Consider the following 24,830-nt stretch of genomic DNA (forward strand, 5'->3'; position numbering starts at 1 on the left):
TATATCCAGTATTACCATATGTATTTTGGACTCGGATTCAACCTTACCTCATCTAATCTGATTCAGATTCAGATCCACGGTTTACATTTCCAATTCAGATCAAGACCAGCTCGAATCAAACCTGCTTGAACCCATACATCCATGCTGGACTCGAACTTCACCACCCCAAGGGGAAGTTAATAAAGGGAAGGAAACCAGCAGAGTTCATCAAAAGAGGTTAGGGAGGATCAGAATGGTAGCTACTTAGTCTCATCTAAGAGTCTAAATGCTTTGTACTGCAATTTTTTTACTTTGAACAAGAAAATAAAAAAAACAAAGGAGAGAATCAGGCTAGGTTCCCTTCCACTTCTCAACGCGGGTGAACTGTGTTTAGACGCTTCATCAAACTGCACCACGTTCATAAGCGGGGTTGATAGTGGCCTCCCTTTTTAATTAGCAGAATCCCCTTGTTCTCTTGTTGTGCCGTGGACAACCAATGGACGCTTTGTTCCATCTGTTCCAAATAAGCAGGAAGAAGTCATCCTTCCCAAGCCATCATATGCATTAACCGTTTAAAGACTTCTGTCCTATGATGAAAGACACATTTTATATTTTCTCCATCGCAATCCTGTATATTGAGAATAGGCTAAATCTAAGTCCAGCAATGGTTGGTCCAGGCAAATTCGGGTTTGGTCAAGTCTAGCCTAACAATACCTCAGTTTAAGAATAATTAGATTTTAAAACTTAAACCCTTACCTGGACCAACTGGACTCTAGCAAGCTTCAATTGTGATGTGTTATGGTGGGCTTGGGTTAGGTATGCTATGTTAGGTCGGTAAACTGACAGGTTTTAGTAAAAAAAATGGTAGGCTCAAAAGGTGTATAAAAAATATCATAAATTTGGACAGACACCTTAATTAAGGTACAGACCAAGTTTCAGGGTCAGGAGACACTTAAGAACAGGATGAACGAACATGACAACATACAACAGGGATTAGGGTTTTGGACTGGGTCAGGACTGTGTTTAGGCTCAGACAAGTTCAAGTATAAAATCTAGATCTCATAACTCGGTTAGAGTAAAAACAAAGGAGAGGATGGAGCTTAGCTAAAGGGTTTGGACGAATTACTAGGGTCAAGTAGGCAGGGTTGGCCAAGGTTCAATATACAAAGTTGGGTTAAGTCGAGTCTACCAAGAGATTGATGTAGTCCACACAAACCAAGAGTAGATACAAACTCTACTTTGCACTTAGGTAAATTCAGACTTAAGGTCTGAACTACCTTTAGTTGACATGGATGAACCCTTAGAAAGGGTGAATAAGTCAGGGGGTAGGACTCGACGGGTAAAGAGAGTGAGAAACGTCTAAGAGAGAGAAGGAGACGAGTTTGAAAGAGAGAGATCAAATCTCATTTCATTCTTCATATATTCTCTCATATAATATAATGAGCCTCTATATAAGAGAGTCTCGTTAGGCTTCACAAATTACAAAGTAGATAAATTAGAAACACCTAAACCTAGATAAGCTTACTAAGATGAGATCTCCATTAACTCATCAATAGAGAGCCCAATTCACAAGATTCATTTAAGCTTTTAAAGTTAATTAAGGATGAAACCCAAAGGGCTGCACGGTTCCATGGGCAAGGTTTCAAATCAGGTCATTCATAGAATGGCCCTATGAACCATTGATTTAATTCATGGATAACTGCCACATGTTATACTTTTGGGCGTCTCTCTCTCTCTCTTGGAGCCTTCCCCTTCCATCACTCGTCGGATCTCTATCTCTGGTTTGCTCCTAGAGTTGCCCCCTTCACCTCTCTCTCTCTCTCTCTCTCTCTCTCTCTCTCTCTCTCTCTACATGTTGGTCGTGGCATGCGTGTAGCCGCTAGGCTTGCCCGGCCTGCAGGCAGCATAACATGCACAACGTTGGGCGCACAAGGCACCCATGTGTGTTGTGCACAACGTTCGGAGATCTGTTTTATATGAAAAGGTCAGAAATCCAATTTTTTATATTTTGGATGCATTGCAAAAAATCACAGGAAAAAATTTATTAGGGTGTTTTATCTTTTAGGCATGCTTTTGACGAATATTTTGAAATGAAAATGTAAAATTTTTGAGTGGTTTATTTTGATTTCTTTTCGCAGGAAACAAACTTTGGAATTTTTCTTATTTCTGATGTAGACACTGTTTTATTTGAGGCATGTTTGCAACGCCTTGTGACTTTAGATTTTTTCTTGATATCCTTTGATTGTAAATTAAAATAAAAACACTTTCTTAAGGTTAGTAAAACATGAGAAAGTACAAATTGTAATTGTGATTCCCCAATGTAACAATGTCTGACTTAAATCTTGTAAAAGAATCTTATGACCAAAAATTACTATTTGAACTTTCGCCGTCAGCAAAGCAAACCTCTCAAGGTAACATATGAAATGAAAGTAACTAATGTGACATTATTAATCAAAATTGTGTTGAGCTCTCCTTAAGGTCTAGTTGGATCGGTTTAGAGTTTGAACTCGAAGAGAGTTTCAGGCTAGCAATAGACTGATACTTGTTATCATGCAAAATTTTACTTTTGCAAGTCAACTAACCTTTTTGAAAAAAAATTTAAAAACTCGCCTTCGTTCTGAAAATATGAGAAAAACTTGAAAAATGAAATTCGCATGTCGGTACGAGGTTCAACCATTTCTAGCACCTTTATCAGGAATAATCAAATCAAGAATTGAACAATATGTCTTGTTTTGTTTAAATGTATAAGAAACTATTCTAAGTCCTATAATGCAGAAAAAATTGTTGATTGAAAACTTGAAAAACATTTTTGAAGAAATATTTTGAAAGAAAATCAAATAATTGATCAGATGGGTGGGCGTGTGGCTTGGTGGCATCATGCAAGATGCAACCTAGTTCTAAATGATGCATGGATGCAGTTTTGAAAATACCCTTTTGAAAGATTTAAGAAAAAATCAATTATAAATCCACTTGTTTCAGAAAAATCTTTTGATAAAAGAGGTTTTTATGCCTTATAGAATTCAGATAAAATAAATTCGCCATATATCAATGACTATGGCTACAAATATATTTTGAATATACTTCATTTGATTCCTAAAAGAAGGGTTTTGAAAAATACTTGAAAATCTTTGGAAAATATGCAATGATTTTAAAAAATAGCCTAAGAGTGTAGGCCTTTTGTAACTTAAAAAAAAATAATAAATGTGAATTTCATTTGTATTCTGACTATGGCCACAAATATGAATTCCACTAAGTTTATCAACTTCTTAGAAGAAGGTGCACATGTCATTCGTGTTTCACCATTGTGAAATTTGAAAATGAGCATATGCATGACAAACCATAGCAATTAATATTGAAAATAAATTATATGCGTATGCAGCTCTAAGCTATGCAGAAAAGTAAATTTCTACTATTTTTTGTATTTGATTATAATTTATATTGAATAATTAAATAATAAAATAAAAAAGAAATAAAGAAAATAAAATCTTGAGCTTTCTTGTAAAATTAGCAAACACGTTAGTAGAAAAATGTATGCTTTTCGGGATTTATCCAACAATATCTAGAAATTGAGGGATATTTGTCTTGAAAGAAGCTTTTTCCTATGCATTCATAAAATAAAATAAAAGGATGATGCATGATTTAATAAAATATGAAACTAAAGTGATTATAAAATAAGAAATTCGAAATTGATGGCAAAAAGACTAAAATACCCCTGAAGATTGATATTAATTACAAAACAATGTTGAAAATTAGAGTTTTCAGAAAAAACGATTTTGAAATACGCCTAACCTAAGGACCAAACGAATTTAAAACGATGTCAAATCGGTTGGAGAGCACCTTGAAATGATCAAGAAAATAATCAAAATTTAAAAATATGAAAACTATTTATGAAAACAAGAAATAAACAAGAAAAAGATTGATTTTGCATGTATTCCTGCAGAACAGGGCTCCTACGGAAACCGGTTTTTGCAAAACAGTAAGATAAAATATCAAACGACCTTCAAAAATCATGAAAATCAACATGAACAATCCTAACAACCCTAAAAACAACATACAATCAAAAAATAATTTAATGAATATACTGAAAGCAAATATTAAATTAAAAAGTGAAAATAGGCCGTTGAATATGCTATTTTGTACCTGTCACGTTACCAGATTAGAATAAAATATCAAACAGAAATAAAAAATTATAAAATTTTGCAGAGATAAACTAGACATGATAATAAAGATATCCCTTTTTACGGATCGAAAAATTCATCTCTGGTTAGAGAAATATGATTCCGACAAGATGCACTTGATTCTGACCAATGCCTGACGATTCAAAAAAAATAAAGTATGGTTTCGGGTTAAAATAAAATAGCAGACAGTCATAAAAAATAACACGACAAAAACTAAACATGAAAACAAATCGATCACTTTTTATGGATCGGAGAGATCATCTCCGGTTAAGGAAATATCACTCTGGCAAGATGATCCTGGATCTGAACCATGCTTGACGATTCAAGAAAAGTGAGCTTTGATTTCGGGTTAAAATAAAATAGTAAACAACCGTAAAAAAACACCAAATTTATATGAGAAAAACTAGATACGCAGACGAAGATGTTATTTTTCACGGATCTGAAAAACAATCTTCGATTAGGGAGATATAACTCTGGCAAGATGATCTAGGATCTGAGCAATGCCTGATGGTTCAAGAAAACCAGTTTCTGATTTTAGGTTAAAATAAAATACTAAACGACTGTCAAAAATCACCAAAATCCCACAGAATAAACTAGATATGCAGAAGAAGACGTCACTTTTTACGGATCTGAAAAACAATCTCCGGTTAGGGAGATATGACTCTGACAAGTTGACCCAGGATCTGCACAGCGTTTTGACAGTGCAGAAAACAAGTTTTGATTCTTGATTTTAAAAATGTGTCATCAAATCCCCAAAAATTATAAAATTTTGCCAGATTCATGCAAATATATGGATATAACCCTCATAAAAATTTCAGATCGAAACGACAAAAATACGTACATAAAATAATGTTGTTAATGCATGGCCAGAATCAAGATTTATGCATGAATGTTAAAGAAGATGAAAGAACTTAATCTAATGTACATAAAACGATAAAGAAACTACAGATGCAATATTTTTTTATTTTGTATGGATGAAAATAATGTAAATCTAAATCTAATATGCTCATAAATAAAATAAAGAAAATGAAAACTGCATGGGATTGATTTGCTATAGCCGATTGAAAGAGAGGTTCGGCCTATGAAAGGTCAATCCCTTTTTCATGGTGGTTGTACAAGAAAATAAAACGCACAAGCTATGTTAATAATCAGTAAGGAAAATGAAAGAGAGGGAAGAGTATACCTGAGATTCTCCTTGGCTGCAGCTGCAAAAGGAAGAAAGAAAACGAAGAAGAAAAGAGAAGAAGGAAGAGAGGCAACTAGGGGAAGAAGAAAAAGAAAGGGAAAAGAGAAAGAAGAGGAAGAGAGGCTTGAGAGCACATGATGGTTGGACGTCCCCTTGTAGGCCCTATTTATAATATTTTTTTTAGGCTAAAGATAGGGATCCAAATTAACCTAATTAGCATTTAATTAAGAAATTAGGGAGGGGCGATTTTCTCTAGAAGAGCTCTAATTCAAATCTTGGTTTTGACTTTTCTTAATTGACTCTAACCTAATTGGGATTCTAAACAAATAAACTCAAATGTGGCGCAACCTAGGTGGGCCCCACATTTGAATTTAAATACAATTAAAAGGTTTAAAAAGGTTTTAAAAACAAAGTTAAAATCAAAAGATAAAAATCAAAATCCTAAATCAAACAGATTTCTAAAATAACAAGGATAAAATGAAAAGAGGAATCCATAGGTGACGCCACCTAGGGTGGGTCTTTTGGATTTGGATTGAATCTAAGATCCATTTTGAAGTTTGAGTTTGATAAAGATCCCAATCAAAATCCGATCTGGATCTGACATATTGAAAAAGCTATTTTTCTGAAAAGGGCATTTCAAAATATCAAATGTAAAGCACTGGGTTTTAGATTTAAAAGATCAGTTTTAAACCCAGGTTTGAAATCAGAAGAAGGTTTGAATTCGGATCTAAATCTGAAATTTTAAAATGACAAATGGATTTGGATCTCAAATAATGAGTCTGGATCCATGTTTTAAAAATGATGAAAGATCCTGGATCAAAGATAAAACACTTAAAATGGATCATGTATGATGAAAAGAATGAGTTGGATCCTGGATCAAAGATAGAATTAGAAAGTGGATTTGGATCAAGATAATGTGATGGAAATGGATCTTGGGTAACAAATGATTGAATTTTGGATATCTGATGAGATAATCCAAGTTTAGAAAACAAATTAGACCCTAGATATAGACAACAAAGCAGGTTGGATAAAAGGTTCAAGTCTGAGATAGAGAATGGATATTGGATCCAGTATTGGATCTGATCGAGTATTCAATGCCCAAATTGCAGTATGAGTTGGATCTCGGATATAAATATAATCTCAGAAAATAAATTGATTTGAGTCTGAATTGGAAATTGACTGGCTAAGAAATTAACAGAAATGATTTTTGCCCTGTAGGGTGAAGAGCGACACTTGGAAAGTAAGGTTTGAACTGACTTGAGTTGGATTGAACTGGGTTCTAGGGTTTCTAAACTTAGATGAACAAAAAAGGACATTGACTCAATTAAATTCCTAGACCAGGTGATAAAAAACAAACATAATTACAAGGAAAATGGTGAGAAAAGCACTATGGAGTGAAGTGAGTAACGGGAGTGTACTGGGTGTGAGCTAAAGTGAAGGTCACCTGAATTAAGATGAACTAAATCTAGAGCTAAATCCTTGCTGAGCTGACTAGGGTTAGCTTAATTTTAGCTGAAATGGATTCCAACAATGTGGGAAATAGGTTTGAACTAAAACTAGACAACTTGAACTCCTGATGAGCTCAAGTTAGACATAGAAAAATAGGGTCAACTAGAAATGACTGACTTTGGGACAATTGGCTAGAATTCGAGCTAAAAATGAGCTCATTTCTCAAGAAATGAACTAATTTTAGCTAAAATAAACTAACACTACTCGTCGTGAACTCAAGGGAGCTAAGAATGACTAACATTCTAACTCTTCTGAACTTAAAATGAGCTTGGTTGGGTCTGACCGATAAGGGTCTAAGGCGACCTAAGGGTAAAATGGTAATCTTGACACCTAAATTGGATTGAACTTAGAGGTTAGACTCCCACATTGTACTACAGAATTGGCATATGTGAAAGGAGGTGTCTGAAAATGAACGTGGAAAATTTGGGGTGTTTACAGTACTCTAGTCTGAGTCCAACAGAAGCGAGAGAATCAAACCTGAGGTTATTTGTCCTATGAAACTGAGATGGACATATTGAGGATACCGACCCCTGTTGGACATGATGGGGTAGAGACCTAAGGGTGACTGTGGTGTAGGGTTTAGGTGGTTCTGAAAAAAGACCTAAGGAAACAAGAAAAATCGGTCTTGAACAGGTTTCAAACTTGCGAAAACTCAATTATGTCTGACTGTTACAGAGCTCATAGAAAATTTTACAGTCATCGAATAGAACTGAAATTTTCAAAGTTATCAGAGAATTTTGTTAGCTTTTCAATGTCATAAACCGTTTGTAAAAATTCTTTCGAATGAGGGAGATACTAATAATTTAATGCATGCATGTACTTTTCTATTTCAACTAGCACAATTTAGTGCTCAGTCTATGAACATAGCTTAAAATTTCACAAAAGCTATGAAATTTTGTTAGCTTTTCAACGCAACAAACCATTTATAAAAACTTTTCCGAATAAGGGTGATACAAACGATTTATCGGTAGGGTGTCAGGCCAAAAATACATGTTAATGGAAAATATACATTCGGGTGGGTCGAAACAGGCCACCCGAATTCATGTTTCTGAATTTTCTCGCATGAACATATTAAATAAATTTTTAAAAACATCATTACATTAATTTAAATTAATCTACCATAAACAAATCTCATTTTTGCAGCCGTTAAGTAGGAAAATCGACCCATCTCTCCAAACCCTATTTTCTCATAAATAGTTTCATTATTTTTACACTAACAATCATAAAAATGCATATTTTTTCATAACAAAAATAATGAAAAAGCATACTAAACACCACAATACATATACATGAATATTAACTATAACTTCTAAGATTTTGCTAAAAACAAATAAGCATTACATGTATTTTTTAAAATTTGTAATTTTTATTTTTGACAAAGTCCATAACATGTGATACCTTTTTTCTTTCGTTTTTAAATTTCAGTAATTCGACCATTAGGGGATGAATCGATTCTTCTAAGAAAATCAAAGGCAACCCCTCTTTTATTAGATCTAATCGAATTTTTACAAAAATCCTCTTTTTAACAATAGTTTGAATCAGGTTTAAAGACTCAATTTTACTAAAAATGATTTTAAGAGGGCTTTTCTTTCGAAAACCCTCTCCATTAAATTTTGCAACAAACCCCATGCCAATCCCACGTATGGAGGGCGTGGTATAGGGTTTGTTCCTATGAAAAATCAGAAGAACTCGTGCTTACGAGTTATGATTTACGTGTAGAGAATAGAACCCCATACCTCTTTCACGAAAACGCTTCCTTAGCTTGCAAAAACAAACTTTATACCCAAACCAGTCACCCACTATGCATGGTGATCACGCCAACGTACTCCTCACGCTCCAAACATGCATGTGGATGCCCACTTAGTTGAGTCAAGAAAGAAAGCATAAGAGAATGTAGGGAAAAGAAAGGAGAAAGGATGAAAATCAAGGGAGCAAGAGGCACAAATCTCAAAAGAGGCAAATAGGGGGGGTGAACCCTCCTATGCTTTTATAGGCCTTGGGTGTTAGGTCAAGGATTGGGTTAATCTTAGCCTTTGATCTCTCTCATAGTGTTCTTTCATTTTCGCTATTTTTTAATAACTTCCTTTTCTCTCTTTTAATTCTTCTTTTTTTTCAGTAATGTTCTACTTAGCTTAGGTTATATATATACTATGCATATGTGTCATCTAATATATAGTATATCATATTTTATAAAGGGGGATATGGGTTGGTTGACCCCCATGGGGTTCAACCTTTCCATAATCCAAATTTCAAAGACTTATAAACTTGCTTGCTTGACAATCAAGTGTGACTATTCAAACAAGTTCATTTTGTTTTGTTTTTTCTTTCTTTCTTTCATTTTCCCATTGCTACCTTCCAGACTTTGTGTTTCAGCCTTCCCATCCTAGAAAGCTCTAGGATGGGATGCCCCCCCCCCCCCCCCCGCCCCACCCCTCTTGGGAGGCTTCCCATGGAAATTAGAATGTTTTGACTTTGTTCTTCTATCTTGATTTTTTGGTAAGTTTTAAAAATTCTATGATTTTAAAGTTTGATTTTCATTTTCACTTTTTAAACTTGAAAAGGAGTGCCAAATAGGATGGGATGGCTCACCTATGGACTCCTACCATTTTATTAAATATAGTTTTTTCACAATTTCTATTCTACTTAAATATTTTCTAATTAATTAAATTAGGTATTCTGGATTTCAATTCTTTTAAAACTAAAATACAATTTTAAGTGCATTGACTCTAAATGCAACTTAAATTAGGTTCAAATGTAGGTGAATGTCTCTACTAAAAATTTGGCTAATTCAATTATTTATTTATATTTTTTTTCTAACCCAATTTGGATTCTTCAGAAATTTTTTTTTTTAAGAAAATTTCCACTAAGGTCGATAGAAATCCTTGTACGTATAAGTGCATTTCATACATTCATTTTTTTTAAGTCTTGCATAACCTATGGTATGACACTTAGTACAAATTATCATTTTTTATTTATCACATATGAAGAAAATTGCGAAAATTTATAAAAAAACTTCGAAAAATCGCAGGTATTACATTAGTATTCCTTGGATGATAAAAAATCGTAAACTCATAATCTTTTAGCAACTCTAACTACTATCTTTGTAACGCCTTGGATTTTCTAAAACAAAACTTGGTCAAAAATTCATGGATTTTTTTTTCTTTGCAGCAGAATTTAGAAAAGGTTTTTTAGCAGTGAAAATAGACGATAGTTAATCGTCGATTTTAGAAGATGTCAGGCAAATCACAGGTATGTGGCCATACACTCATTGACCACCAAAGTATTTTATTTAAGAAAACAAATATGAGTTACTTATTACTAATAGTACTGCTTGGTAAAGCGGTATTAAATAAAAATAGATTTGTAAACAAAATATCCAACACAGTCTAGAGAAACCCTGGATCTCGATGTTGCCCTAACCCACATATCACACTGCAAGTTCAGTACCTACATCTCCCATAAAATAGGGTTAGAACCATTGCTGGTCTAGTAGAAAAGTATTTCAATTATAACAAGTATAATACTTGAAAACATGAGAAGTCACATTAGGCCACAGTTGAAAACAACGTAGCTTGAGTCTCTATGACTTAGTGTATCGATATCCCACGGATGAAAGCAAGAGCGCCTCGAGCTTAGCTTAGTTATGCAAATACATTTGGGTTCTTTGTCCGATGGGTCCAATAGTATACTGATATCAATACCTTTTACAAGGTGATGCATAAGTAAAACTAATGCACATTCATTCATTCATTCATTCATTCATTCATTCATTCATTCATTCATTCATTCATTCATTCATTCATCCATTCATTCATTCATTTATTCATCTTTGTACCTATAGTTAATGCATTGTTTCGATATTAATCGTTTACCCCTTGTACGTGGGAGAAGCTTGTCTTCGGCATCAACGCAACAATTTGAGAGTTTATTATGCTATATATTTTTGTATACCCCAGAAGCCTAATAACCATGTTCATAGTGGGACGACAGTTTTCATGTCAAGAGGCCCCCACCAGACCGGTTTCAATGCATCCTTCTACTATAGTAGCAGGGTTCAATCCCTAGATCTTAAGGATAACTTGACCTCCTAACCTCTCAGTGACAAGAGGTCACATGAACTCTTTAGCCCATAATAATATACATATCACTCGAAGTGGTACTATTATTGTTATTCAACGATGAGTGTAAGTCCTGAAGGGGTTCAACAACATAATTTTTCTTATTAGGACATCGAGTGTCACATAGGCAATCTAGTACATTATGCATGAAGAAAATATGTATCCAAACCCCACTCAGTTTTTTGAAGCACATGTTAGTTCTCGTGTGGTCAGGGACTACCTTTCTGTTTTATTCATATGCATACAGAACCTCGCTCTTGGCATGTACGACCTTCACGAGTACTTTATCGCTTGCGGGTGGACAACCAACTTCGGCACAACGACCCGTACGAGTGTTGTTGTAGTACAGTGTTTTACAAGGGCAAGCATAGACAATGAACACTTTGGATCGATTGTTCAGGCTATTTAGTTGTATCGAGCACCGGCCTAACAAGGTGCAATGGCTACTATGGCGCATCGGCCCATACGAGTACAGTGCCCTTAAAGCCGAAAGTGAAATGAGCCATCCAAGCAGGGTTCCAACAATGGGTGCATCATCGTGTCATTCATGCTAACTCAAGTGGGTAATTTGCCAAAAAATTTGGCAGCACATCTTTTGTTTGACGGAGAAAGCGCGACATTCCTTTTTACTTAGAGGGCATCTTGTCAGGAATTTGGGCAACATCTCTCCCGTTTAACGGGAAAATCGCTACGCTCCTTTAAGCTCAGAGAGCATCTTGTCAGAAATTTCAATAACATCTTCCTTTTTTTAACAGGAAAATCGCTATCTTCATTTTTGGATAGATGTGCACTATTATACATACTTTGCATCTTCTATGATTTTATTGAAAACTCAAGCCTTAGTTAGGCTATATGCTGGTGACTTAGATGTTTGCATAAAAGCAATTTTGCGCAAACCCAAAGCCCTTTCAATATAAGTTGTTGGTTAAACAACATTTTAAATGAGGCGAAGCATTTGGAATCGCTTTCGGGATAAGGATAAGCGACCAATTATACACTTATTATAGCACAACTATATTTAGTAAAAGCGGGAGTCTGTGCACATAACTGTATGACGACAATGTAAAATGCGTAAGCAAGGCCTGGTGGGTGAAATCATACATCGGGCTAACTAAATTATGTAAAGCATAAGCTTATACACAGAACAACGCAATGATAATGTAAAGTGCATAAGCAAGGCCTAGTGAGTGAAACCATGCATCGGGTTAAGTAAACTACATAAAGCAGGAACCTATGCACATAACTTGATGTAAAGTGTGTAAGCACGACCCAATGAGTGAAACCACACATTGGGCTAAGTAAATTACGTAAAGCAGGAGCCTGGGCACATAGAACATGACAACAATACAAAATGTGTAGGCAAAAAATAATTCTATAAGGTAATAGGGAAAAGGTTTCGGTTCAGATCTGATATGGACTGAACCAAGAGCTTGTTGGACACCTAGGAACATGTGTCAGGGTTAGGATAGGCTGCTGGAGGTTAGGGATCACTAAAATAGGTCATTAGGTGGCTAAAATGCTCCAACAATAAAAATTGCATATTCTGTCGAATCAACAGAGCATGATTTTGGTGTTTCGGGTTTCAAACATGTGTAGGGTTTTAGCTAAGGCTGGGATCAATTTTAGGGGTTGTGTAATAGGTATAGGAAGGTCTTAAAGGAGTCTACACATTCAAGTATGGTCAGGGTATTTGCAGGAGATCGAACAAGATAAAATAGCCCGTAAAACAGGATTGCAGTACTCCTTTTGATGCAGTCTTTGCCTAAATGACTTAAGTGGCTTTAGGAAAGGTTAAAGACTGGTCCTAAGGTATAATAGAGGTCCAAAAAATGTTATAAATATCTGAGACACGTTCGTAAGAAAGACTGATTAGCAAAACAACGATCGACATGGCTCGTCCATCGATTTCTAAGGTAGAGAACACTCCACAACAAAAATATAGGTACAATAAGGGCTTGAGCTCTTGGAATGGATGAAGGACTAGCCTAGGTGGGCCTGGTCTCACGTGTATAACATAGAGAGAGGGAGAAATGTGAGGAAGAGAGAGAAGAAGAAAAAAGAGACGTCTAGAGAGAAAAGGACATCTAAAGAGAGAGATTAAGAAACTTTAATTTCTTATTTTATAATCTATAAAAGAGAACATCATACCTCTATATATAGATGGAAAGCCTGAGATAAGGTCCTTATCCAATCAACCTATCCTAAAGCATAAAGACTCCTACTGAAAAATAAATATTGATTAAGGACTATAGAGTCCTTCCTCTAACATGACTCCTTATCTAAAAGAAACTCTTCAAAAGAATAAATCAACTAAGAACTCTTCTACAATTAATTAACTACCTAATTAATTCTAATCAGCTTCTAGACTAGGAGATGTCTCTCAAAACTCTCCAGCATGGTACGCCCCCTAGGTGGACCTCGTTCCTTAATCCTCCTCTGCTTGACATGTATCTTGTCTCTCTTTCTTCAGCCTTGGACTCTGGATCTCTGACTTGTCACCCATTAGAGAAGTCATGTCATCATAATAGACCCCATACACAAGCTAGAATTGCCACATATGAGCATGAAGTGGCGTCTAGGATTTGGAGTGTGGATCTCGAGGCATCTCCTATAAAATCAAGTTGTAACACATTGTGTAGGGTCATTACTACTGGAAAAAGTATTTAATCCATTTTACTATTAAAAAAAAGTAGCTAATCCCTAATTTTCTTGACCCCTTTTAAGTTGTTCTTGTACATGTTAGGATCTTTGTTGTTCTTATCTCCTTCATGTATAGGGTTGCATTCATTTTGACCTTTGAAGTTGTTCTTGTCCATGTTAGGATCTTTGCATTCATTTTGATTTTAGTAATTTCTTTTTCCTTTTGTTAATTCAACATTTGATGCAATATGAAATATTTGTGTGGTCTTTCAGTTTTTTTGGAATCTTTATGGTTGCTTTTGTTTTTGTATTCCTTTTTTTCCTTTTCACATTATTTCACCCATGTTTAAGGGTTGTGGTTCACATAATCGGAGCCGAGTTTTTTGTTTTCTTTAAATTAATGTTGTGATGCTTAATTTATGGTTTTATGCTTATCAATGTGTTAAGTTTCCTTTTAAGACCTCACTACATGAGAAATACTGTGATTTGGTATGATCTCTTGCAATGAACCTGTTCTTATATTCTTATTTAGTTTTCTCAGCATTGAATTTGATTTACTGTTTCTTCTTTTATTTGTGACAATCTGCAACAGTGCCATCGCTATGTCTATGACATATACTCCATGTGCTTACTGGGGCACTGGTGGTTCTCCCGTTGACCATTGCCACTCTTGTGACGGTGAAGAGAAGTGGAGAACCCAAAGAAAGAACTTCAAATTAGGATATTTCCTCTCTGCAGATTCATTCAAGTCTGTTAGCCTCTCCATGGCTTCAACTGTGTGTAATTATGGATCCCCACTTTCACCATCTCAGTGTGCAAGTGTGAAGTCAGTTCCACTACAATCCCGTCTCCATATCAAATCAGCAAATATCTTTGCCTTCGAGTAATTTTTACAGCACAAGTTCCAAGCATCATAAGCCGCAAACGCTATCTCCAGTCACCATTCAATAACAGTAGGAATGAGCTTTCTCAGTTCAGGTGGAATGCAGATGAGTCATCTCAGAAGGTCCCACGTACTACACCAAGCAGGCTGGAGGATTACTATCATGTTCTAGACGCTCTGGAAGGCATGACACTTAATGTTGACATGAATTACTTAACTGTTACTATCGATACAACTGTACAGCGATTTTGTCAATGATAGTAGATAATTGAGTTTGGGTCACCAAAATGTACATGATTTCTTTGCCAAGAAAACAGATGGTTTTGGAAAGGATTTTGGTTTCCTTGTCCACTTGATTATTGTACTGTATATGGGATCAGGGTGTTTGTTTGCAGGGATATTACAGGTTTAACTGGTGTACTGGCAAACTCAATTTTGTTTTGCGCCAATAAATTGGTAAAGATACCTTGATATTACGGTAGATGTCCATGTTAGAGGCAATAGAATTGTCCCTGGTTTTGATTTCCATGCTTCTGAAATCATTAAGTTAGCATTCTCTCTGATGGTTATTGATAAGTGTCAGACCTAGTAGAAATGAAGGCTAAATACTTAATTAAACTGTTCTTAAACTTTTGCATAAAGCAGTCACATAATTGCATATAAGAATCCATTAAGCTATCTGCTAAGCGGCTAAAAGTGTTTGAAGTTCTAGAAACAGGTCTGCTGTAGTGGTAGTAATGGTTGTTGCTATTGTTATGCACTTCATCTTGTCTCCTTTGATTCAGTGCAGTATCAAGAAACGAGTTGAGCGTTCATTTAGTTGTCAAGTCATAAAGCCAAATGAATGTCAGAAAGAGCCTATTGCAACTTCAAAAGGTCTTCTGAACCTATACAACCATTAGAAAGAGAATTATGTCAAGGTGAGGATCGGCTGGTAAACAAGCTGAATGAGCCTCCACCTATTCAAGCTTGGCTTGTTTTGGGTGAATCTTAGCTCAAGCTTGGGTATGACCTCATGGCCAACTGAGCTTTACAGCAATCCATATGAGCTGAGCTTGTGTGCATGTGTGCACTTGCTGATAACAGCTAGATTCAAGATGACCACTTCTTTTCGAGTGAGATATCAATTGTTTCACATTATCCCTATGCAAATATAAATGATATCCAATATGCATTTCTTTCTAACTTGTAGGCGATACAGCAAACAGATAACCTATGCATGTTTCTTCTGAAAGGTCCTATACAAGTCAAAGCCCCGTTTTTGCTTGGGTCCTGTAGTAGTTTGCCAGCTGCAGCTGCCCTAATTCTGCTTGGCTCCTGTAGTCGTTTGCGAGCAGCAGCAGTTGGTTGCTCAACTCTTGAGCCTATTTGACAAGCCCAAACAAGCTGTCAATGAGATGGGCTGATCTAAGTTACAATGCTTGTCTCGTTTACCAACCCAAGCCACATGTAATTTGAATTAGAAAATTCAGAAGTCATACAGCCACTCTATAGAAATAGCCTATATATTATAAGAATCAATATAGCAACTTTCTAATGGAGAAAAAAAGATGGTGTACTTAATGTACAACTAATAAGTTCACAAACAACCTTGGGACCCAATTTTCTAGAAACAGAATAAATTTTGACATCCTAACATCTGTCAACCATTATTTTCCTTGTTTTTGGCTTTCTTAGGAATTTTTGAATAGTAAATTTACTGAGAAATGAGCAGAAAAGATACGAGAAACGGAAAGCTGTTCTCCCTTCTTCATTTTAGATGAGCCATCTGGGCCAACAGATTCAAGATAAAATCTTGGATATCAAACTCTGGGAAAGAAGCCTACCCTTATTTCTATCCTACTAACGATTTAAGCTCCAACAATTGGCATGGTGGAGCTTGCTTTACTGTATATTGCCCATGTTTAGTCACCACTCCATAACATTCATATAACTTGTCAACAAATTTTAGCAACTACACACCCACATACATACCATGATTAGTTCATGATGTTTTAATGCATCATTAGCATGTTATTCTAAAAAATGTTCCAATAATAGTGTTTAAACTTTAACAGAAAATGGCACAGACAGAAAGAGAGAGGTAGGTTTCTTCTAAAAAATCAATACCAATTTAGAGACTGTCAACTAAACGGATTGTCATGTTAAACCCCCGCAAACAACAACACTACTGCATGAGTAAAAGAACAAGGGAAACCAAGATGCCGAAAAGAGGGAAGAACTTCAAAAAAATCAAGAGCCTCTCTCATCCCCCTCATGTCTCAGGACCAAGTATCCCATTCACAAGGGAGGTTAGCAACCACCACCCCCACCATCTCTGCCGCAGCAACAGTGTCGACATGAAGCACGTCGGCAGCTTTCCCACCTCCCTTCATTCCCATCTGCAGGTCCTCTTCCATCATCTGATAAAGCAAATATGGCCATTATAGGGGCAGGCCTAGCTGCTACTAACGCGCCACGGCCAGAATGGAGAGAGAGAGAGAGAGGTGAAATTCTGTGGGAGAGGGAAGGAGGCGGCTCCAGGAGCAAACCAAACGCAAGATTCGGCGGAAGAGGGAAGGGGGCAACTCCAGGAGGGAACCAAAGGGGAGAGAGAGAGACAAACAAAGCCTCATCTTTCGAAGTCTGGTTTGTTTTATTATTATTGTTTTTTTTAACATTCAAAAGTGTTAACGATGTTATGCCATTAACGCCCAAAAGTAATAATACATGGCAATCATCCACGAATTAAATCAACGGTTCATATCATGGAAGGGTCATTCCACAAATGACCTGATGAATCTCATGGGGAGGGCTTTCCATAGCGCTGTTGTAACGCCCCAAATAATTAACTTGAAAATTTTGGAATAATTTTTTTTTCTAAACAACAACGGAAATGTTTTATTAAATCCTTAGTCCAATTTTTGGGCGGGTTACAAGTAATAGCACAAAAGCAATAACGGTAGTTGAATTAAACTCTTTCATTCACATATTACAGGTCATAAATTACATCTTAATGAATTATTACAAGTCAGAGTTCCTCAGGACATCCGAAGAAAATATGGTCACATGGCACTGTCTGCAGCGATGACCGCATTTGTTCGTCATTCTGTTTCCTAAAAAATATTAATTCAAAAGGGGTCAGACAACCCCGTCTGAGTAAGAAGCATAATATCCATATGAATGTGCACAGTATCATGTGTATAAGTATATGTGTAACATGTTTAGATAGAACTAATAACCTTTTAGACAAGTGATGAATGTACAGTTCACTAAGGTCAAGTATTTCATGATATATTCCATAAGCATCAAAGTACGATACATCATATGCATGAACCACATTTAGGTTATCCTGTATTCTGCATTTAAAGAAATCCATATCTGAGCTATGCATCACACGAGTGAACCACAAACATACTCTAACCATAGAAACCTCAAGTATTATGCGCACACTTGAAGACTTTTAGAAATGTACTAACTTTAAGTTTCTCTTGTTAATTACCCTGTGAGTACGCACAGGCATTCGACATCGTAGCAGACCGAAACCACACAGGGGTCTATTATTTTATAACCCGTGTGATTAGTCGTACGGATATCCAAAGGGGACGGTTCATGACCGAGAGAGTATTCCCCAATGGCTAGAACTAGAATTATGATGCACCTTGTAACTTCTGCAGAAGACTTAGATCTACCACCTAGAACGCATTGGTAGTCTTGTCCCCCCTAACTCCGAGGATTGGGGACCGGGTGAGATGCCTCGCTCTCACAAAACTAAAATGTCCCACGGAGTTTGTACCATCTACCCTCTCCAAGGTAGACCTTGGGTCCAGTAACATACACCATCAGTGTACCCAGAGTCCTGAAAAACCAGTAACATATACTGTTTTCAGGTATACCCAGTATCCCGAAAAACCAGTAACATATACCGTCTTTCAGGTATACCCAGAATCCCTTACTTATTTTATATATGCATATTCTTCATTCTTATTTGTTTGGGTCCAGTAACATACACCATCTTTTAGGTGTACCCAGAGCCCTGGGAAACCAGTAACATATATCGTCTTTCAGGTATACCCAGAATCCCAAGAGAAACTGGTAACATATATCGTCTTTCAGGTATACCCAGAATCTAGAATTTTCATTTATGTGATGATGTATTAATTTAGCTTTTGCTTTTTGTGCTAGGAATGCCACATACTGTGTGCTGGACGAGGTTAGCATAAAACAAGCTAACATAAAATGAACTCAGTTTGTTTTCACATTGATCAGACTGTCATAACAGGAACATAGGTTCTTTATGTAGAAGCAAAATCAGGTGTAACATAGTTCTAATTGTGCAACTTCCTTGTAACCGGCCTATTTGATAATTTCCTATATAAATCAAACACTTTAAATACAGCCTAATGGGAGACCCATTAGACTCGTGGCAAAGAAGAAAGAAAAAAAAAACAGTAGGCTTCTGACTTCTTATATTGCATAAGTTGTGGATACCACAGCTACTGAGCTAGAACCATATTTAACACGTATGATGGGTATCATGGCAACTAACTGGTGACTCAGTAACCTAGACTTCTCACGAGTTCTTTTAAGTTCATTGATTTGTCTGCAAAAATAATTATCAAGACGTGCTAAAATCCAACATAAATTATTTTTTTATCATCGCATCATGAACTTGGAGGCAGGTTGATCCACATACATTACTTCCAGAAGATATGGAGGAGCAATACTTAAGAGGGCCATATTCACCAAAGGCCATAGGTCAACAAGTACTGAAAGTTATAGGTATACTAGATATAAACGTTTAAACAGAAAAGGATAACAATATGCTTCAAACTTGGGTTTTCGAAAGTGGAGAATGCATTAACTATGGCCAAGACTTTGTATTGGCTATACATTGCTGCCCCAAACTCTTCAAACGTCCTCCATATAAGGAAATACTAGGGGCCTTTGTTTGAGCCCCATTCGTTTTAAAGGTGTGGTATTTCCCGCCAGGGCTGCAACGAATGTCCAGCAGGAAAAAGGATGTGGCGTCCACATTAATGTGGGTTCTCCTTTTTAAAAGGAAAACGGTTTCCATCTAGGTGCCCCTTTTGACGGAAAGTGAAATCCCCAGCAGTGGTTTGCAACAAATTCAACCCCTCTCCCCAAAAAGAAAAATGTGGCAGAAATGTACTTGATTGCTTCTACAATGACTTTGAAGCCCCAGCAAATAGACGGCCCACTAGTTTCACACTCCATATGTGCCCAACAGTTTCAACGATCTGTAAGGGAGGTTTCAGCCTTCCAGTGGTTTGATGTTGACCAAACATTCCTGCAGAGACCATGTGGTCTTGAGAAGAACACATACTTTTAACACTAGTAGGTAGTAGGTGGAAGTTATGACTGGTTCAGGCACAGACAGAACTACTGCCAGGTTGGAAGCCCTGAGGTTAACTCATTTGATCTTGTTTTATCCCTTGTTCTCGTCTCTCTCATTCAAGAGGATTCTCTAAGTATTGCATTGAGGGTTATTCTACTCCAATTCATTAATAGAACACCAAATTTACCTTTTGTCCTTCACTATCCTGGTGAATTAGACTAAGTTCATAAGGTGCATCCAACTCCATGGTGCTCAACTGAGTCCTTACGTACAAAAAATGCTTGACATGGAGAAACAGTACTGTTAGTAGCAAAAGACATACAACGACAATGCCACGAGCCAACAATGTCAACATTTGTACGAAACTTTTGTATAGACATGAGGAAATTCAGAAAATATCCTGAAAAAGCAGGTTGCTGGTGTATCAATATGAAACTTCTCCACAATTTTTAGTTAACGGAAGCAACATATATTACAAAAAGTTAGTAAATCATCTCAATGCAGACACTAACATGGTACAAACAGATTGATCTAATACTGCTCCAGTACATCAACCGGAAAACAGTAAATTGCGCATAAAGAGGAAATAGAGGAAGCATGAAGTTACAAATGTACATGATCATAAAAATCCAAATTGATGCTCAGTTTCATTATAAAGCACATAAATTCCTTGATACGATTTGATGTTATATGTCTACTTTTTGTACAGATCTGAAGCGAACCACATACTACATTACAATGCACATGTTCAATCAAGATATGATTTGATCATGCATACTAAATTTAGATTTGCATAGATAGAAAATAAATCACATAATAAGAACGAGAATGCACGTATTTAACAGTTAAATCATGCAGACTTATTTTCAAATTGCATAACTCGAAGATAAATCGCATATGGATAGCAATGATTCATTAGATATCACATATGTATCGAGGTTTCAAGGCCACAGATGTGAATAGCTTCATAGATTCGGACTGCTGATGCACATGGGAATCACACGTCTCTAAGAAGCAATATAGGAAAGAAATGCTCCTACATCGACTATGACTAAAACCATAGTTGAACATATGTATTTTTCATACATCGATTCAGATGGTATGCTACATATGCATGCACCATGGCACCCTGCACACGCATAGAGACACCATGGCACCCTACACACGCATAGAGACACTATGCCCCCTTACCTCGTTGAAGATACGAAGTCCGGTGTAACCGCTTCTCTTCTTCTCACGTGTGGCGGGTAATCTCGTGCAAGCTCCTCGCCGGAAACAATGGTGGAAGGTGCAAATCGAGAATGAATCGCACGGTTGGGCTGAGATAGGTTAGGCGTGAAAGAGAAAGGAAGTTGGTGAGGGAGAAGAGAGCTTGAGAGGAAAGCTTGAGAGAGAAGGAGGGGCAAGTTTCCAAAAAGCTCAATTTTCTAACCCCCCCTAAGATTTTTGTTAGCCCCCTTCCTCTTCCCCATGTAAACCCTCATAATGGAGGTGTTGCAACCCCCCACCACCCCTCATGAATTCGTGAATCCCAAAGGGGGTGTACCGGCCCCAAGAAGAATCGTGGAATCGGGTAATCTTGTACATGATCTTTACATGGATCGGGTCGGATCCTTTGCACCTTTTTCAACCCGGACATGGGTGACCCGGGGTCGCTGCTGATTCGAGATGGAGGGAAGGTACTGGATGGGGAGAACTGCTGCAACTTGCATCCATGTGCAAGGTTTCCTCGACACCTTCTCATCGCGTAGTATGCTGGAGCGTCATCGGGGCTGGATCGATGACGGTAGTATCAACAGGGTTAATCGCGCGCGCGCCTAACCGATTCAATTGTGCTGCGTGTGCATCCACCTTGGATTCAAGGGCATCCATCCGTGCTTAGACCCCATCCATGCGCTTTGACAGACCAACTACCTCATTTTCTAGGCATAGCATATCTTCCTGCATCTCCGTCAACTTGTTGAGTAGCTGTTTCATGATCTCCTCTCGCACCTTTCCGCTCATAGGACCGTTTCTCGCTTCTTGTGTCATGTCGTTGATGAAGGAGAAGGGGTTAGGCTCTGATACCATTTTGATGCAGTGCGAGAACCGAAAACTCTCGCTAATGGATGTCGACGTCGACACTCGTTGACGCGGCGTGAGCTTTTGTGTTAATGGGTGCTGGCGTGTTGTTGGTCTGTCGCTGGCTGCACTCTTCCACCGCACGACTTTGATATACACGATAACCCAAACAATGGTGGAGGTGGTGCAAGCAACGACGTAAAGAAGACAAAGACTGACAGCTATTAAACAAACTGATTCAAAAGGAATAAAGACATAAACAAACAGTACTAACGTGTGGCTGAAATACCACAATAAACAAAGTGAAGGAAGGGAGGAAAGTAAGAGGCTGCTGCAATTTCGTTCTTTTTTTCTTCTTTTCAATGGGCTAATAAACCATTACAAGGTTAAAAAAAAAGGTAAACAGACTGACAAATAATGGCTGAATGTAAAGTAGTAAATGCAAAACAATGTGAAGGAAAAAAAAACCACGGCTGCAATGAGCCAACAGAAGGAAACCAAAACAGAAGAAATAAAGGGACAGTAAAGAAAAGGCGTGCGGCTGAAAAGAATAACAGAGCTTTTGCTTTTTCCAAGATCCTCTCATGCAACCCTAGGTTGGGTTATTTAAAGGGCTTTGGCTGGATCCGGGTTGCGGGTCCGAACCAGGATCCGCAACGAACTCTGCCTGCTGTTGGATCTAGGGCCTCCCGGCCTGTACTCTCAGTGCTTGTGGACGTCCCGAACCTGCCCTACATCAGTCTCCCTTAGTTGAACCTAGGAAACGGAAGTAAGCAGGCCTAGGCTCTAAAAAAACCCTAGGCAGTGCCAGCCTAGGTGGCGACTAGGTGGTAATATAGGGCCCCACCGCCCAAACCTGGTCACCCAGGCAGTGGGGCTGCGGCTAGGTCACCTAGGCGGCACCTAGGCCTTTGACAACTAAGCTCTTGGCTAACTTGGGTGAATTTAAGATGGTTCTTCATGTCTTAAATCTTCAACCAAAGAATACAAAAAAGGTATGCTGAAAGTAAATCCTAAACTTAGTCCTATCTTGGAGACAGTGTTAAAATGAGGCCTATCTGCATCAAGATATTAACATGATCACACTGGGGAGAACACACAGCATCTTACACATCAATCAGTCACAAATTTAGTTTAATCATTCAAGGCCCTTCTCTTTTGAAGTTAGATTTCCCAAAAAGATGCTTATGTTCTTGAAATAAAAGTGTGAGTGATGAGAAAATTAAAAACAGTACCTTCAGCAATGATCAGTAGGGAACTACTCTTTGTATGTTCCTCCAAGTGAAGACATGCTGATCAACTCGCAGCTTTAAACTTTCCACCCCATTTGGTCATAAGCTCTTCAATGTCAGCATCCATTCTGGTTCCTTTCCCTCCCCATACCAACATATGGGTCACATCCCCCAATGATGAACCAGTAACTTCATACACAGGCTTGAACCCCATTCTACCATAGAACCTAACAAGCTGACACCATACCAACATCATAGAAACAAGTAAAAACCACAAATTCGATCTAGGAATTGCAACAAAAACAAAAAGTGTGCCCAAATAAAAACGCACTCATTGCCCGCAATACCAAAAGCACGCAAATTACCACGAACCAATCAAATTGCAATCAAAACCAAAATGGGTGTCTCAAAAAGCAGAAGAAAACCTTTGAATGGTAAAGATCGGAATCATTGATCGCCAGCAACTCCGCTTTCCCACAACCACGATCGTATCCGTGCCTAATCGCGACGGCTCCGACGAACAAACCGAGCCCGAAAATCGATCTCTTCATGCCCAACGTCTCCCTCTTCATCCTGATGGAATCGAGGTGAAGGATTCTACCATCTACCCATGGCCTGATGAGGCCTTCGGCCCTCCCCACCTCTCTGCCCGTCTTCAAATCGGTGGCGGTGACTCTGAAGAAGGGCCCGAGCGTTTGGAGTGTCGTCTGAAGACTTTGTTGCTTGCATGAACTCAAGATTTCTTCCATGGTGGGGAACTCATTTCTGTCCGTGAGTTGGAAATTTGAACGGTGAAGATTCAAACGGCTAGTTTTGGAGTTCTTTTGGGGTGGAAGGAAGAAGGAAGCAGAGAAATGGAGGGAAGGAGAGCAAACACGAGCCATTCTCTTCCTCCCAGACTATCATATCCCATTTAAAAACCGTATGGATAAAAAGGGGTGGAATGGGACGGGTAAAACCCGACCGAACTTTAAAACGCAAGAGACAGAGAGAGAAATCTGTTCGTTCTGGCCGGATAAGCTCCTTAAAATTCACAGTTTTTGGTATTTTTTCTCACATCTAACCATATAATTGTAGGTTTTGTTCAGTGGAAACCGGCTTTTTCAATCATCTAAAATCAATGGCTACGAAGGCATCAATTTTTTTTAGCTCATAAAATACATTTTTCATCGGTTTCATCCTAACACATCTAACGGTTCAGATCTATCATAACACACTTCATTATGTTATCGGATTTTTAGTGTTTTTTTGAAATTCTGACCTTACACATGATCCATGAGCTTGTTTTTATGGGAATCGGTTGATTCCTATGTACAACAACAACAACAACTACGCCTTCATCCCAAAACAATTGGGGTCAGCGATATGAACCAAAAAAGAAATTCATTTTGGGTCTTCCACATGAATCCTTTTCCTCCAATCATTTCTATCCAACGCCATGTCCTCGGTGAGGTTCAAAGCATTCATATCCTTTCCTATCATCTCCATCCAAGTCTTCCTAGGCCTACCCCGACCTCTTTTAACTAATATATTTTCCTATTTCTCCAACCTTCTAACTGGAGCATCATTAGGCCTTCACCGAATATGTCCAAACCACCGTAAACGATTCTCTCGCATCTTATTTTCAATGGGTGCAACACCTACCTTCTTACGTATCTCTTCGTTCCGAATCTTATCTTTTATTGTATTTCCACACATCCATCTAA

The 24,830-nt window shown here is 37.6% G+C and overlaps 1 protein-coding gene across 4 annotated transcripts; it reads right to left on the bottom strand.

Moving 5' to 3' along the window:
• LOC149837325 (uncharacterized) lies at positions 1-24,041 on the bottom strand. Of its 4 annotated transcripts, none has more exons than XR_016432098.1 (3): positions 23,550-24,041; positions 23,128-23,359; positions 1-493 (listed from the first exon to the last, which is right to left on the bottom strand). XR_016432098.1 is itself a non-coding variant. In XM_090007337.1 (2 exons), the coding sequence occupies exons 1-2, from the start codon at positions 24,006-24,008 to the stop codon at positions 23,189-23,191; spliced, it is 630 nt and encodes a 209-aa protein (XP_089863463.1). In that variant the 5' UTR covers positions 24,009-24,041; the 3' UTR covers positions 23,012-23,188. The 4 variants fall into 4 exon arrangements, 1 of the variants encoding a protein (XP_089863463.1); XR_016432097.1 differs by lacking the exon at positions 1-493 and adding an exon at positions 17,436-17,588; XR_016432099.1 differs by lacking the exon at positions 1-493 and adding an exon at positions 17,664-17,831.
• Positions 24,042-24,830: the final 789 nt, after the last annotated feature.

The sequence above is a fragment of the Nuphar pumila genome, chromosome 5 (assembly GCF_984573655.1).
Source record: "Nuphar pumila chromosome 5, dmNupPumi1.hap1.1, whole genome shotgun sequence".
Lineage (NCBI taxonomy): Eukaryota > Viridiplantae > Streptophyta > Magnoliopsida > Nymphaeales > Nymphaeaceae > Nuphar > Nuphar pumila.

What these genes read in the sequence shown, in the direction of transcription:
- LOC149837325 (XM_090007337.1), bottom strand. Translation starts at nt 24,008, where the DNA reads ATGGCTCGTGTTTGCTCTCCTTCCCTCCATTTCTCTGCTTCCTTCTTC. An exon ending in CCGATCTTTACCATTCAAAG is followed by an intron (nt 23,360 to 23,549) that starts GTTTTCTTCTGC and finishes GTATGGTGTCAG; the next exon opens with CTTGTTAGGTTCTATGGTAG.